Source organism: Phascolarctos cinereus, unplaced genomic scaffold (genome assembly GCF_003287225.1).
Source record: "Phascolarctos cinereus isolate Bilbo 61053 unplaced genomic scaffold, phaCin_HiC Scaffold_4;HRSCAF=312, whole genome shotgun sequence".
NCBI lineage: Eukaryota > Metazoa > Chordata > Mammalia > Diprotodontia > Phascolarctidae > Phascolarctos > Phascolarctos cinereus.
In genome coordinates, this window is record NW_027555847.1 from 644,468,793 (window position 1) to 644,486,345 (window position 17,553).

General features: G+C 37.8%; 1 protein-coding gene across 3 annotated transcripts in view; it reads right to left on the reverse strand.

Annotated features, from left to right (window-relative positions):
• Nucleotides 1–17,553, reverse strand: part of TRAPPC9 (trafficking protein particle complex subunit 9) — a 942,595-nt gene that overhangs the window by 329,036 nt on the left and 596,006 nt on the right. The window contains exon 20 of one of the 3 annotated variants that reach the window (XM_020967021.2): nt 14,186–14,339. The exons of 1 other annotated variant lie outside the window; for it this stretch is intronic. In XM_020967021.2, coding sequence (XP_020822680.1) covers nt 14,186–14,339 — 154 coding nt within the window. Of the gene's footprint in view, nt 1–14,141; nt 14,340–17,553 lie in introns of those variants that run through there. One more of the 3 variants, XM_078153761.1, reaches the window with a different exon arrangement.

The window sequence follows — 17,553 nt, forward strand, 5'->3', positions numbered from 1 at the left end:
ACAAGGATAATGTTTTCGCATCCATAATGTCATTTGAACCTCATAACAAAGTCATAAGGTTGGAAATAGAAATACTACTTTTTCAGAGTAGTTATTAGCAAGTATGACAAAGAACTAAAGATTTCACAGCCAGCAGGGATTTTTGAAGTGACTTGCACAGAATGTGAAACATCTGTATTTCTGCAACAGGCAAGTGACTATAGTTATCTATGTTCAAAGTTCCTGCTCATAAGGAGAATAGAAGGGCTTGAGGCTTCTCCACTCTCCAGGTTATTAGGAAGAATCAAGAGCTCAAAAAACAAACACAGAAAGAAGTTATAGTAAGAAATCAAATTAACTCCACTGGTTGCAGGGTTTACTGTAGAGGGTGTAATTGACCAGGTGGTACTAGTCACTGCCCTCTTCTCTCTATTCTTTTATCTCTAGAGATTTGACTACAGGATCAAACATAGACTCCACTTTGGCACTTTAAGCCTTTTGCAATATTGCTTTAAGCTACTTTTCCTGGCTTACTTACAGATTATTCCCTCTCCCATACTCTATACTCCAGCCAAATTAAGCTTCTCACTATTCCTCATACATATCACTCCATCTCCCATCTCTGTAACGTTTGCACCAGCCATGTCCAATGCCTGCACTCCCACTTCACCTGGCTCCAAGAATCCTTAGCTTCCTCCAAGATTCAGTTCAATTATCACACAAAGCCCTTCCTAACCCTTCCCCCCAACCATTTCTTCCTTCCCCTTTAAATCACCTTTTATCTATTTTGCATATAGTATACACGTGTGTGTTCTCAGTCCTGGCTACAATGTAAGTTCCATGGGGGCAGAGACTTTCATTTTTGTATTTGCATCCTCAGTGCCTACCTATCACAATGCCTGGAAAATCGGAGGCCTTAAAAAAAGCTTATTGATTGATAAAGGGCTGTTACGAATATCAAATAACAAAGTATGCACATCACCTTACAAGCCTTAAAACACTATATAAATATCTAATATTATTACAAAGCTGAGATTCTATGGTTCTGCTACTATCCTCATTTTACAAATGAGAAAATTGATACTCAAAATGTGAATTAACTTGTACATGGTCACATGATTCATAAGGATCAGAGCCCTGACTAAAACCCATAGTCTGTTGACTAGAGCACTACCAAGCTGTTTCTCTTGGATATATTCTCTTCCAAGCTGTCTGCCTAAAACATAGTATGATGCCACCTTTTTTAAGTCAGGTTTAACAGAAACCAAGAATTCTTTGAATTCAAATGAAAAAGAAGCTTATGTTAATATGGCTGTATCAATGAATGGATTTAAAAGAAGGATTTATTAAGCAGTCATTTCAATTATTCATAGCATATTTATAGCAATTATTATAGCATGGTAACAACTCTAGTTACTTTACTCCATTGTCACAAATTGTATCCTCACCTAGAATAGCCACATTACCAATGCAAGCATTTTTCAAAAAGAGAGCCAGACAAGAAAGTACGGCTGTATCAGTGTAAGCACTTGCATACTGCCAATGACAAAGGACTGACATTTCCTCCAACAGAAAAGCCAAGATATCTTTTTGTTTCATATGGTTTAGATAGGGAAGAACACTTAGAAATCACGCATTCTAACTCTCTCATTTTCTCAGTGACAAAACTGAGGATTAGAGGGGTTAAGTGAGTTTTGTAAAATCACACAGGAAGTAAGTAGGAAGAATATAAATCCAAAACATCTGACTCCAAATCTAGCATTCTTTCTATTCTAGTATGTTTCTGGTAAACACAAGTCAGCATGGCCGAATGGGAAGAGAGCCAAATCTCAAAGTTGGAAGCCCTTAATTTGAGTCATGCTTCTGATATTAACCACATGACCCTGAGCAAGTCACTCAAGTTCTTGATTTATTTACGAGGTGACAATAATTACCCACTAAATATGACTGTTGAAAGAAGCTTTGTAAATTTTAAAGTGCTATGTAAGTGTTGTTGTTGTTGTTATTTGCCTCTCTGAAACTTTTATATTCAGCAGACATCTCATCCCCTTATACAAGAACAAGTAAGAGAAAGGAATTTAAAACACACCAGGACGTGCACAAACACTTGGTTTGCAAGACTCAACAGCACCATATTTGTTGAATAGAAAGGAGGCATATGCTCACCGATGGCATTTGGTTACTGCCTCCTATCATCTAGGTGTATGACATAACACCATTCGGGTTTGGATTTATGGGAACAGTGTCTTAACTGTTCCCAGGACAAGTGGGCTCTTTTGGAAGAGGATATGGCTATTTGTGAGCAGTAAAAGGGGACCAGGAGGTTTTCCTCAGCTGCTCAGATTATGAAGAATATCTACTATTTATGAAACCTGGGTGTATTTTTTCTCTAAGACACCTGATTTAAATTTAGTTCAATATTTAATCTTTATGCATGATAAACAGGAGAGCTGTAAATACCTAAATGGGGCAGCTAGGTGATGCAGTGGATAGAGTAGAGGGCCTAAAGTTCAATTCCAGCCTCAGACAACTATATATCTGCGTGACTTCGGGCAAGTCACTTAACCCAGTCTGCTTCAATTCGTCAACTGTAAAATAAGCTGGAGAAGGAAATGGCAAACCAGTCCAGCATCTTTGCCAAGAAAACCCCAAATGGGGTCACAGAGAGTGAAAAACAACTAAAATACAAGTATCTTAATACCGGCTTTTGAAAAAGCAACATGAAGGACATTCATTAATTTTGGTGGATCTGTAGGAGTCTCTTCACCTTAGAGAGAGGATATATGAAAAGATACTCTAGTCTTCTACTTAGCTATCAAACTGATCTTCCTAATGGATAGGTCTGATCATATTACACACACATCATCTCACTCTGATCCTCAGGCACTAAATTCCAATGGCCTCTCTTATCACCTCCAGTATCAAATACAAAATCCTGTCTGGCATTCAAAGCCCTTCATAACCTATACCCTTCCTACCTTTCCACTCTTCTTACACCTGATTGCTCCCTAAATACTTTGCAATAGAGTGACACTGGCCTCCTTGATGTCCCTTTCATAAGACCCCAAGCACTTTCACTTTGAACCTTTGACTGGAATTGTCTCCTTCTTCATTTCTATCTCCTGGCTTCCTTCAAGTTTCAGCTAATATCCCACTTTCTACAAGAAGCCTTTCTTGATCACCCTTAATGCTAGTGCCTTCCCTTTGTTGATAATCTAATTTGCTTGAAACTATCTTGTTTATACATAATTATTTACATGCTGTCTCCCCCCTAGAATGTGAAATTCTTGAGGGCAAGGACTATCTTCTGCCTTTCTTTGTATTCCCAGTGTCCTAGCACAGCACCTGGCACACAGTAGGCACTTAATAAATGCTTGCTCACTTGATAGCCTTAGCTTACTTGTTATTCCCCAAATGGAATCCCTCATTTCCTGCCTCTGTGTCTTTGCATGGCCTCTTCTGTGTAACTCAAATACATGTCTTCCTCATCTCCTTCTCTTAGGATCTTTACTTTCATTTAAGGCACAGTTCAGGTGCCATCTCCTATTTGAAGCATCACCAGTTGCCTTTCAGATACCTAAAACTGGATGTCCTATCTACAAGCAAATTTGAAGGCTCCTAGCAGAGGTAAAAGACAATATACTGACCCCCCCCCAAAATGGAATGTGTTCATCATTTATTGAATCCTTATTGTACATTTAAAACTAGGGCAGAATGGGCATGTATTACACATTAGACTTGCTCTTGACATTTAAAGATGGCATTTTGTAGTCCATTTAGAATAACAGCATCCTAGAATATCAAGTGAAAGGGACTTAATTATACCTATTGTCAAAGCTGGAAAGGACCTAAAAACATTCAATGCTTGTATTACCCTGAATATTGATTGTTGTTGGTAGTGGCGGTTGTTCAGTCGTGTCTGACTCTTTGTGACTCCACCTGGGGTTTTCTTGGCAAAGATACTGAAATGGTTTGCCATTTCCTTTTCCATTTTACAGATGAGGAACTGAGGCAAATAGGGTTAACTGACTTGCCCAGGGTCACACTGCTAGTAATCTGAAGCCACATTTGAACTCAGGAGGATGAGTCTTCCTGACTCCAGGCCCAGCACTATGCCCTTTATCTGCCTAATATAGATTATTAGCACTCAAATGGTATTTAGGAAATAGAATGCTCAAGCTAGAAAGGACTTAGAACACAGAATACTAGAACATACTATTAAAACACGCAGAGTATGAGGGCCTTTTTTAATAAAAATTTAGAACTTAACAATATTTGAACATGGAAAATTAAAACAGGTTGTTAACTCAGTCCAACTCTTCCTTTTTACAAATGAGAAAATGAAGGCTCAGAGAAGTTAAACAACCAAATAATGGGATTACAGATTCCTAGTGCCACTGTTTTCTTAAAACAAGTTAGGGTTTTTTTTCTCTTTTCTGTTCTTTGCCCAGTTGTTGAGTAGATGGGTATATATCTACCTGTAATTTTAATAACAGAATTGCTAAAATGGAATTTAAAAAAAAAACTCTTAAGTAGCCACCTTTATTTATTGGTCTAATTTGAAAATTTCTAAAATAATATATAGATGTCAAATTACATTCAATTTTTAAAAAACCTAAATATTTGGAAAATATCATTAAAAGCACATGATGAAATTATTGGCCAATTCAAACTTTGGCTGTTCCATCTGTTTGAATTCTGACTTACAATAACTAAAGCTGACTGTTCAGTCAATACCAGATGTCACTCCAGATGCTAAAAAGAGAAAGACAGAGATCATGTTCTTAATGTAAATTATCTCAACGCTCCTTAATTAAATTCACTCTACAGCTTTTCTTAATGGAAAGAACACAGCAGTCAGGTTCTTCTAAAGAGAAAGCCTCTCATGGCTGTTGGCCTTCATTGTCTCTGGAGTTTCCATAGTTAGTAAGTTTATAGCTGTAACAAAGAAAGGAAAGGAATTTCTCAAATCACTTTAAGCTGGGGTAAGGAAGTACAGGAAAAAACTTCAAATGGACTTTTCTATTTTCTTTTTGAAAGCAAATTAAGAGCTTGATATTCAAATTTAATTGGCTTTTAATACAATTCAAGTACTTAATGACCATATATTATGTGCCTGGCATTGAATAGAGTCCAAAATCAACATCACCTTTGTAAGGTAGTGACCTAGTACACATAGCAATGTGCCTGAGAGTCAGGAAGACTTGAGTTCAAATCCAGTTTCAGACACTTACTAGCTATATGACAATGGGCAAGTCATTTGTCTTCTGTTTGCCTCAGATTCCTCATTTGTAAAATGGGAATAATAATACTTCTCAGGGTTGTTGTGAGGAGAAAGTTGGATATTTGTAAAATGCTTTGAAAAATCTTAAATGCTATATAAATGCTATTTTTATTACCAGAGAATTTTAGAGCTGATAAGATTGTTGGAAAGCATAGGTGCTCTGAGCTGGAAAACACTACATAACACATAGTGGTGCTGTGATATAGAAAATTAAGACAATTAGAATATTAAAGTTTGAAGGTAGCTTTATAGATAGATCACTCTGACCAGCCTTCTCAATTTTGTTGTTGTTCAGTTGGATCTGACTCTTCATGACCTCATTTGGGGTTTAAGTGGCAAAGATACTGGAGCGGTTTGCCATTTCCTTCTCCAGTTCCTTTTACAGATGAGGAAACTGAGGCAAACAAGGATAGGTAATGTTAGAGTTAGAAGGGCTTATGTTTCCACAGGTAGAATAATGCAGAGATTTAAAGAACATATCCAGGAAGTGGTACACTGTAGGTGGGCTCGGGCTTAGCCAATAAAAAGTGGATTGCTCCAAAAAGACCCCAAAATCAAGATAAGGGTCGAGCCAGCTCAGACCAGTTAGGGTCAACCTGAGGACACCTGACTGTTATCTGACACACCCCGCATAAAATTAGAACCTCATTAACGAGTCATGGGACGTATGACCAAGGGAGGGGAAACATACTTGAGCATATCAAGGGGAAACATGTAAGGAAGGGTGTAACCTGGGAAGGGTTGGACCAATCCCTGGGAGGTTTCGTGAGGAATTCAACTGCATAAAAGCACACTTTCCCTTGCACTCAGGGCCCACCCCTCCTGAAGACGGGTGGAACCCGCTTCTGGCTAGAAACGTCTAAATCCTCTGGACTTTCTTTATGATAAATTTTCGATACTAAATTTTTGGTGTCAAGTATATTTCTAACAGGTAACTTGCTTATGGTCACTTAAGTATGTGTAGCCAGATTTCAATTCACAAAGATGAGTCTTCATGACTCTAGCCAGCACTCTATCCACTGTGCTTCCTGCTTCCTACTTCTCTCAATTTACAAATGTGTAAACTGAGGCCCAGAAAAGTAAAGTGGAAAAAAAATAAAAATAAAAAAAGGAAAGGATTTGCTCAAGGTCAAAACACTAGTGACAGAGTCAGAATTAGAACACAGACTTTCAGAATGTTAGTTTTGCATTTTTTTTCCCCATTATGCCATTTCTCCTGAGAAATATATGACACACTCTTTGTATTTTCTCTAAGTATATTAGACTTGCAATTCTCAAACATACTAAAAAATACTCAAACCTAAGACTCAAGCTAGATTGTTTTATCCAGGAAAAATACATAAATCATCATTTAATTTCCTTCTCTTCCATGGCCTCGGACTGATTCATATTTTTCTTGGAGGCTTTGGATATGGGAGCTTTGACTTTGTTGTCTTCTTCTGGTTGTATGTTTCGATCTTCTTTGTCACCAAAGTAAGATAATATAGTCTGACTTGTTTTGCAAGGTTTGCTCATGATCCTAGCCAATTACTTGAGTTTTAAACTCTTTGTTAAGGTAGGGGTCTGCTTCCAGTGTGCAGAATGTACTGTCCCAAGCTTCGGGGTTTTGTGCAGCTGTTTTCAAAGATGCTTCTAGGAACCTGTAAATTTTCAGTTCTTCCAAGGTGGTATGATAAGTGGCAAGGTGTTTACTCCTTTCCAGGCCTGTGCTCTGATCTATGAGTGACCACAAGCATTCTTTTCTGCCTTGGAACTGTGAGGAGGATTTTCTTTTCACCACCACTACAATAGCCACCACACCAGCACTCTTTCTCACCCCAGGACCACCACCCAGAACTGTGAACAGATCCACGCATAGGCAAAGCAAGAGAATCCTGCCTCAGCACCAGCAAAGAGATTCCTGCAAAACCCTTCTGATCAGCCACTGGATTCCCCCATCAGACTGTGGGCCAGAAGTTCAGGAAGCAGCCACCGCTCTAGGGCCACACTTGGGGACTGGGCCTGGGACCAAGCTTCTTTCTTACCACAGACTTTTCCTACTGACCTTCTAAGTTGTCTTTGGCGTTCATGGGTTGAGAAGTCTGGAACTCGCCACAGCTACCTGTGATTCAGTCCTCTTGAGGGTTGCTCCAGGTTTGCTGAGGCCTGTTTTGCCTGCGCATCCACGCCAAACTGCGTTCCTCTCCCAGCCCAGCAGGATAGACCTTTCCAATCAACCATCCAGGTTGCGGTGGGCTGGCAATTTGTTTCACTCTGTCTTTTTGTGGGTTCTGCTGCTTTAGAATTTGTTTAGAGCCATTTTTTATAGGTATTTGGAGGGGTCTGGGGGAGAGCTCAAGCAAGTCATTGATTTTACTCTGCCATCTTGGCTCTGCCCCCTTGGTAGCAGATTCTAGATGACCACCTGTCAGAGATTTTATTCAGGGAGGGATTCTCAAAATAGCTCTGAGGTCCCTTCCAATTCTGAGATTCTAAAATTCTTTAATTCAGAGATTTATGGAATCATCAAGTTAAAAAGAGCTTTAGAGATCACTTAGAGATAATTGGATGTATTATCCTTTAAGCTCAATAATTCTGTTAGATCACTAGGGTTGCATTTCAGGGAATCATAAACAACTTACAAGATAATAGTAGGAATACTTGGCTAATACAATTAATTTCTATTTTCAGTTTTCCGGTAAATAAAAAAGGATGAAGATGTAGAGAAGCAGAGAGGAAGGAAGAAGGAGCCTTAGTTGTTTGCATGTTGTCTCTCCCATTAGCTATGAGCTCCTTGAAGGCAGGGACGATCTTTTACCTTTCATTGTATCCCCAGTACTTAGCACAGCACCTGGCACACAATGGTTGTTGTCCTTCATTCTCAAAGAAGAACAAAATGACATCACTATGTTGGGTCAAGTTACAGTGCATCTGACTGTGGCCGATCAGACCAATACAAGATTGGAAGATTCTTACCATAGGTCAGGCACAAATAGTCCATGTGAACATTTGGGATGGAGATGTCTCTAAATTTGCACATCTCATGTTTCTTTTGAGCCACCTGGCACATAATAGGTGTTTAATACATTTTACTGGCTGACTACGGAAAGCACATGACATACTTACAAAATAATGAGTGGTTCAGTTTGGCTGTAACAGAAGCTTTGGATAATACTGGAGGCTGCATGGGGTTAGTGGAAAGAAAAACCTGGTCTCTCATCTGGTCCCATCATGAACTAAGGACATGACACAGGGCAAATCATGTAATCTTTCTATTCTCCTCACCCATAAAGTTAGAATAATAATGCCGGGCCTATCTACTTCATTGGGTTATTGTTTAGACAAAATGAAATAATTGATATGAAAGAGGTTCGCAAACCATCATTTCCCACAAGTAAAGTGACAGGAATTAATAAGATATGCCCCAAACTTCAACACTGCGTTGCTCATATAATGTGTCTCTTCAATCCATACTCACTTTCTGATGAACAAAGACAGAGGAACAACCAAGCTAAGCAGGTACACCACCCATTATGCTATATAATCTTGCCTGGGCTCTTGGTGAGGCAAAGTAATCCTTTGACTCATCTCTAATTAATTCTGTCTCCCCACAGAAGTTATCCAAACCTTCTTTTGTCAAGTTTCTCAGGCCTCCTTTCCCCCTAACATTCTCAGCTGGAGACCTCACTTCATATTTTCCTGGGGAAGTTGAAAAAACAGGTTTTGTTTTATTTCTTGTCTTTGCATCCTCAGCATACAACACACTGACACACACATATTAGGCACTTAACAGATGCCTGCTGATTGACTGAGGAAGTTAAACACATCTCCTACAATTTCATCTTTATCAGATGAAGCAAATTGGTTTCCTTCTACCCCTATTTCTGACCCAAAGCAGTACATCTATAAATTATTCTAACTGATCAGCAAGAGTGATATTCTTCAATCTGGAATTAAAGGCTCTCCACAATCTAGACAAACCGTCCCTGCTCCTCTCCACATCTTTATGCTTTAATCAAGTTACAGTATTGACTATTCCATGAATATGTACTATACTTAGGCCACTGCTTATGTCAATCACTTATACTCAGAACATTCTTTCATTCCATCTGGACCTACCGAAATTCTAACCAACCTTCAAGAACCAACTCAAGTGCCAACTGCTTCAGGAAGTTTTTCCTGATTTCCCTAAGTCAAAAATGCACCCTCTGTCTTAGGAACTTGAAGAGTACTTTGTTCCCCTCACATATACACTTTTGTACTTTTATTATATTCTCTTTTTCCTTACGTGAATCATAGAATCTTAGCATTAAAAGAGACTCTTAAAAGTCATGGTAACCACGTAATCACAGTGGTCACACACACACACACACACACACACACACATACATGCATGTATATATGTACACATATATGTATGTATATAAGTATGCATATAACGTTTTACAAGTTTTCAATATACTTGATGCACATTATCTCATTCAAGTCTTGTAGCAACTTCATGAGCTTGATACTATAGGTATTACTGGGTATTATTCCCATTTTACAGATGAGCAAACAGATTCACTGAGGTTAAGTGACTTGTCCCATCACATAGTTATAAGTATAAGAAGGAAAAATTGAATCCAGGCCTTTCTGATTCCAAGTCTAACATTAACCACTATAAGAAACTGCCTCTCTATTAACAGACTATTTCTCTCTTCTTCATCAACTGATGGACAGCTCATCTGAAGACCTCCAAGAAAGGGAAGCTCACTGTTCTGTGGGAACCCATTCAATCTCAGACAACTCTAATCAGTAAGAAGTTCTTGCTGATATTTAATAAAATCTGCACTCCTAGAGTTACCCTCAGGAGACAAGGAGAACAAATGTAATCCCTCTTTGTGCCCATGACTTATCTTGTTTACTGTGCAGAAACCATATTTCATTGATCATTTTATCTAATCACTTAGCACAAAACAAAGGCCCTTGTTCACAGTATTGAATTTTCATGAAACATGTATTCATCCCTATACTAGATACTATAGGGAAAAGAAGAAAAAGAGAAGGCAGAACTTATAACCATGAAGAAAAGGACAACTGGTATAATGGAAAGAACACTACACTTAAAGTTAGGAGTCCTGGATTCAAGTTCCTTGCTGTGATTCATGATAGCTACGTGACTTCAAACAAATCACTTTCTCTATGCCTCAGTTTTCACATCAGTGAAACAGGAATCATTATACCTATCTATCCCACTGGGCTATTGTAACAAAAGCACTCTAACTATGATGCTCATGTAAAAATTAGCTAGTATTGTTCTTAGTGGATATGACAATGGCATAACCATATGACATATGACCATTTAACTTTTAAAAGACCCACTTTCCCCCTTTGTAAAATAGGGATAAAAACACCTACACTACCAACATCCCGGTGTTCTTGTAAAGAAGGTGTTGTGTAAACCTTAAAGGACTATGGATCTGGTCTCATTATTATTTTTTGGTTTCTTTGGCTAGCAATGGACAAATATCTGTAAATCCATTGCATACTATGAATCCAACCCAAGCTCTGCATGCCTGGAAACTACTTCAGGTACACTTCAATCTAAATGCAAATGTTCCATGTTTTCAACAAGCTCCTAAGAGATTGACTGGATCCCCTCAGCTCAGGGTTAGCTGAGTTCAGAATGAAGAGTGTTGCACCTCAAAGAAATTGTTTCATCCTGTATGTAGGCTCATGACATTTGCAAGTGTTATACCAACCTAGACCAACAATGCCCATCACACGGGACCTTGGAGTTCAAGAGTAGTTAGGAAGCCATGAAAAAATTTTATCTATTTTTTAAACAAAGAGACCAGAACCTTTTTCCAAGGACACCTTCTGTGAAATACCCATGTTGAAGTCATATCTTGATTCAATCAATTCTGTCAGTTTATACTGTGTCTGGACTCTTCTCTGGGAAGAACCTATCAAGAACATTATTGAGTCTTCCAAATATCCTCAATGGTTGCAGATCTTGACTGTGCCAATCCCTAAAACTATGGTCCCACCCACCAATTCCTCTTTGATATCAAACATCTATGAAAAGTTGTCTATGCCTCCTGGCTACACTTTGTCACCTCTTTTATCACAAAATAACCCTTTTTCTTATCCTTAGCTTTCCTTGCCAGCTCATTCTGAGCTTTAGTATTCCTTACTATTCTTAGTAGGAATACTACAGTAATCCCCATACTATTCTTATAGGATGAGTCCATGCTATGGTGTTATAGTCATTCTCTGCTACCTGCATCCTCTGTCACCTTTTGTACATTATTTTTAAAATAAACATTCTAATTTTTTAATTTTTAATACAAAATTAAAATTTTTTAAAACTTTTTAAGTATTACCTGTATCTTTTCAGATCAATCCCTTCTCATTCCATTTCAGAATTATTTCTCTGTGAGTTTAGAATTTCATTCTTGAGACCCAATCAACTACCAAATCCTACTGGTTCAGCCTCCAAAATACTTCTTCTATCCATTCCCTTTTCTTAAATCTTAATACTACCACCCCAGTTCTAGCCATATTACTTCTTGCTTGGACTACTCTAATAGTCTCCTAATGGGTCTTTCCATCTTTAGTCTTTTCCTCCTAAGCTATCTGTCACACAGCTGCCAGTTATCTAATGCGCAGGGCTGCACATCACTGCCCTGCTAAAAAAACCTTCAAGGATTCCTCATTGCCTCAGGAATAAAATACAAAGTCCTCAGTCTAGAATTCAAGGCCCTTCACAACCTGGCTCAAATCTGTTTCCATCTTTCTTTCACCACTCCCCTTTATTCACTGTATATTTTAATTAAAATGAACTACAAACCATTCAGTGATCTCATCCTATGTTGTCCTGACTCCATGTCTTTGCATATATTTTCCTATATGCTTAGAATGATGTTTCCTGCCACCAGCAGCCCCCTGAACTCCCCTCCACATCATTCTCCCTTGCCACATCCACACTTCCTTCAAGGCTAAGTTCCTTGAAGTCCACCTCCTCCATGAGGTCTTTCATGATCCCCGGCTGAAAGTAATATCTATTTTCTCAAATATTTCATATGACTCCATTTGGACCACTCCAACAGAAAATGTATCACATAGTTCTAAGGGCATGCTTTATCTTACTTCATAGCTTGTAAGCTCCTTCAGAATAGCAATTATTGTTACATTTCTTCATCATCAGCACCATTCACGGTGCATTGTATATAGTAAGCTCTTAATAAGTGTTTATTTTCCATATGGCATTTTTTTTAAGAGTTAAAAGACATCTGAAAAATAATTACAAGGATAAGGTCTAGAAAAGACCTTTAGAAGTCATTCCATACATCCTTTGTTTTACAGATGGATAAACTGAGTCTTAAAAAGGGAAAGAAACTGAGCCTAGATGGAGTAACAACTTTTTGGAAAAGCCAGTGGTAGGACTTAGACTGATAATTCCTGGTCCAGTAAAGCCAAACTTAGTGAATTAAATAGATTACTAAACCAGGTCTTCATTCTCCCCACGCCCTCCCTTCCCAAGCCAATAATGACAAAATAAATTGTGACTATAATTTAATGAGACCTATTATTGTGACTTGAAATCAACAACAAGGTTTATTCCCAAGAAGGAGTCAAGACATTTTACGAGCAACAGCAGCAGTACCCAAAGTGTGCTGCCTCCAAAAGATACTGTCTTCAAGTCTCACCCACAGAGAAGGGCGCATGAGCCCTGGTGCTTTTGTTACATAGTCTATGTCACTGCATTTTGACTAGAAGGTCTTTGATGGCCTTCCCAGGCTTAACATTCATTGAGTCACTGAATGTCAGGGCTTAAAGGGCCCCTAGAGTTCTTCTGATCTAACCTATACTTGGCAAAGACGGTCCTCTGCCATATTACTGAAGAGGGGCTAAACTAGCTCCTGTCTGGAGATCTCTAGGGATGAAGACCATTCTGTTTGTGAACAGCTCTCACTCTTGCAAGGTTTTTCCTCATATCCAACCAAAAGCTCTCTACAACATCCTAGTTTGATATCTAAGATCAAGCAAAATAATAATCTTCCAAAAGACGCCTTCAAATGCTTGAAGACGGTTATCATGTTCCCTAAGTCTTCCCTTCTCCACTTGAGGAATCAAATGATATTATGTATAAAACACTTTAAAACTTTAAAATGTAGTTTTTACAATTATTATCATATTATGGCCAAATCTTCACCATTAAAATCTGTTCTCATATATGCGTTCACCTACTAACAGCTTCATTTCTCAGTTGTTGCATGGGGGTTATAGTTGGCTCTTAAAGGACTAAAGAGATTAAATGATTTAAATTCCCAAGGTCAATAGATCAACAAAGGCTGATGGGACATTAGAGATTATCTAGTCCAGTCTCCTTGTCTGAAAGATTAGGTCACTGAAGGCAAAAGAGCCTAAGTAATTTTTCAAGTGTTACATAACTAGTTGCAGGGTTCTTGTCTTGGTCAAATGCTTGTTCCCCTTTACAATGCAGCCTTCCCTCCCTGAAACCACAGAGAAGACGAGTGACTAATAGAATCAGAGAATTTCAGAATTGGAAAGGACTTCAGAGGCAATCCAATTCCAGGCATACCTGAACCAGGACCCCCTTGACAACAAATTGCTAAAATCAGAATTGGCAATAATTATTTTTCTCTAAATCAAAGAGACCATAAAACCCCAAAAGCCCTAATCAATATTTCATTATGTGCAGCCTTAAAAGTGTTATGATTTAAAGAAAAAAAACATCTATTTTATTCAGACCTCCCCATTATGGCATTTCTGAGCTATTTATGGCATAAGCAATAGTTAGGAATCTATAATTAAGTAGCTTATTTCGTCTCCCTTTCAAGAACCCGAACACTCATAAAATTGGTATTAAGTTACCAAGTAAACTGCTGAAGCATTTTTCATTAACATTCTGTTCTGTCATCTCTCAAAGGATATGATATTCCAGTGGATGTCTAACTTGCTGTTGATCTCCAAACCCCGGGTTTCCTGCCTCTCCTCTTCAAGTTGTTTAGGGTTCGTAAATTGAGTCCTTTCTGCAGGAGACTCTGGGAAACTCTCAAAGTTGAACTTGTCTACTTGAATTGCCATTCTGCAAGAAAGGACAGAAGGAGAGAAAAAAAACTAATCAGTAGGGTTATTTCCCCTAAATGTCTTGAACCAATTGGTCCAGGTCAGCATGAGACAATATGATGAATTGTTATGATCATTCACAGAATAAGATAATTTGAGAGTTAGAAGGGACCTCAGTGGCAATCTAGACCAACCTATATGCCATTAAGGATTCCCTTCATAAAACACACAAAAAGTGATTTTCAAGTCTCTCCTTGAAAATGTCAAAGGAAGAGGAACACAATATTTCTCAAGGTAGCCCATTCTACTTTTATTAATTCATAACATTCATTTAAATAATAAGAAATAAAAGAGCTACCAATCATGTCTTAACCTTACCCTTGGGTCAACTGAGATCCTATTTGGAAACTAAGATATATTTAAAGATTCACACTTGGGAACTGATCTGTGATTAAAGAAAACACCAAAGTACCAGAGTAGTTTCCTCAGAGTAATCTCCATTTTGCAAAGAGTAAAAAGATACTTCACCTTATATGCTTTAGATACTTCAAAGAATCATGATTTTGTCAGTGGGGGCACCACCTCCTCTGACAGAGATCATAATTCAGCAACAATAAAAACAGTAATAGCAACCCATGTAAATATATTGTTTTAAGGTTTATGAAGCACTCTCCTTGTAACAATCACATTAAGTGGGTAGTTAGGTATTATTATGCCCTCTTGTTGATGAGAAAAAGGGACTTGCTAAATAATTATCACAGAGACAGGTTTTAAACCCAAATAGCCCAATTCCCATAGCCGGTACATCTTCTATTATATCATGTAAGACCGTGCATCTTGTTAGACTCTTTTCTCTCTTCCTTTTTGAATTCCTATCCATTCTTTAAATCCCAAAGTGAATGTCACCTGCTCCCAAAAAATATTTCTGATGCTCCCCAGTGGGTAACAATTTTTCCCCAACACAGGACATTCTGATTGCATTTCTCTGATGAACCTATAGTATAAAAGTATATTTACTTTGGTCTGAGGGAGCAGTTAGGTAACATAGTGGACAGAGTGCTGGCGTTGGAGTTAGGAAGACTTGAGTTCAAATTCTACCTCAGACACTTAAATAGCTGCAAGACCCTGGGCAAGTCACTAAAACTCTCCCAGTCTCAGTTTCCTCACCCACAAAACAGGGATAATAATAGCACTTACTTCATAGCATTGTTGTGAGAAGCAAATGAGATGACTTATGTAAAGTGCTTTCTAAACCTTAAAGCACTATATAAATGATAACTATTATTATCATTATTAAGGTTCAAAGTATCTACTATTAACTGCATTTATAAATGCAGAGGATTGAGATACCTAATAGATGTAGGATACCAGGATGGCAGAGATTCACTTTTATAAGACTGTAATGTAATTATCATGTAATATTTTGTATTAAAGTTATTTGTTATCTTAACAATAGCTCAAACCAGAAAGTATTATAGGTAGTATTGCTGTTACTGTGCATTGGATTGTGGCTGGCATTGATGGAAGAGTCCAACAGTTATTTGCCAATATGTCAACCCAAGATACCTCATATTCAATTCAATAAACATTTACTTAGCACCTACTATGTGCAAGGTTCTGTCCTAGGAACTGTAAACATTAAAACACAAATTAATAAAAGATGACATAGAGGATGGAATTTTGGAATCATGAGGACCTAAGTTCAAAATCTACCATATATAGTTCAATATAATTCAAATGTGTCAGATACAATGAAAATGACTGAAAAACAAAACCCTTATGCATGGAATGCTTTCCCTATTTATCTCTGCTCCCTTCTTCCCTTTAAGACCTTGCTCAAACCCTACTTTCTACAAAAAGCACTGTCCTTCCAATTGCTCGTGCCTTCTCTCTGAATTACCTACAATTTATCCAGCATACATATACATATACATATACATATACATATACATATACATATACATATACATATACATATACATATACATATACATATACATATACATATAGCTTGTGTGTACACAGTGCATATATTGTGTGTATATTTTCCCCTTCTAGAATATGAGTTCCTTGAAGGCAGAAACTGCTTTCTTATATTTCTTTGTTTCCCCAAAACTTAACACATTTGCTTTTCACATATTAGGTGCTTAATACATGTTTGTCGACTGATTTTTAAGATGTCCCAAACAGAAATTATTACCTTTCTCCCCAAAAAGCAACCTTCCACAAACTTACTTTTTATGGTTAATAGCAATGCCATCCTTCCCATTACCTGAGCTCAAAACCTCAGTGTCATGCTCAGCTTTTTACTATCAGCTGACATAAGTACACAATGAATTGCCAGACCTTACTGTTTCTTTGTCTAAAATGTCTCTCACATACATCTCCATCTCTCCATTCACAAAGCCACTGTCTAGTTTAGGCCCTCATCGTTTCTTGCCTGGATTGTCATAATAGCTTCCTAAGTAATATCCACATTACAAGTCTCTCCTCAGTCCAATCCATCATCCACAAAGCTATTTTCCCAAATGACATCTCTGATAATGTAACTCTGCAACCCAACAACATTCAATGACTACTTATAATCCCAAAGATCAAATATAAGCTCTTTTGACTGCCATTTAAAGCTCTTCACAACATCTTTTTACTATCTTTACACATTACCCTCCATGCATTCTATTGTCTAGCCATACTAGCCCACTTGCTCTTCCTTTCACATGACTCTACATGTCTTATCTGTGTGACTTTGTACTAGCTGTCCCTTCACTTCCATCTTTACCCCAAATTAAACCTCCCCTTCCCCTCACCTCTGGCCAATATGCTTTTGCTCCTAATTCCCACCTCTTGGTTTCCTTTAGGATTCAGCTCAAGGACTACTTTCTTCGACTGGTTCCTTCTTACCTTCTTTCCTGGTTCCCAAAGGTGCTGATGCCTCCCATCTATGGTTATATTCCATTTAGTGTGTGTGTATGTATATATGTATATATGTGTATATTATACATATATATGTATGTATATATACAATACATGTTATATTTACATGTATACAATACATATATATATACAATATATTAATATTACATATTATAATATACATGTTACCTCATCCACTAATATATAAGCTCATTGAGGTCAGAAGCTGTTTTTACTTTTTCTTTGTATCTCCAGTTTTTAGCAGAGTTCCTGGCACATAATAAATTTATAATATGTACTTGCTGATTAATTGATTAATA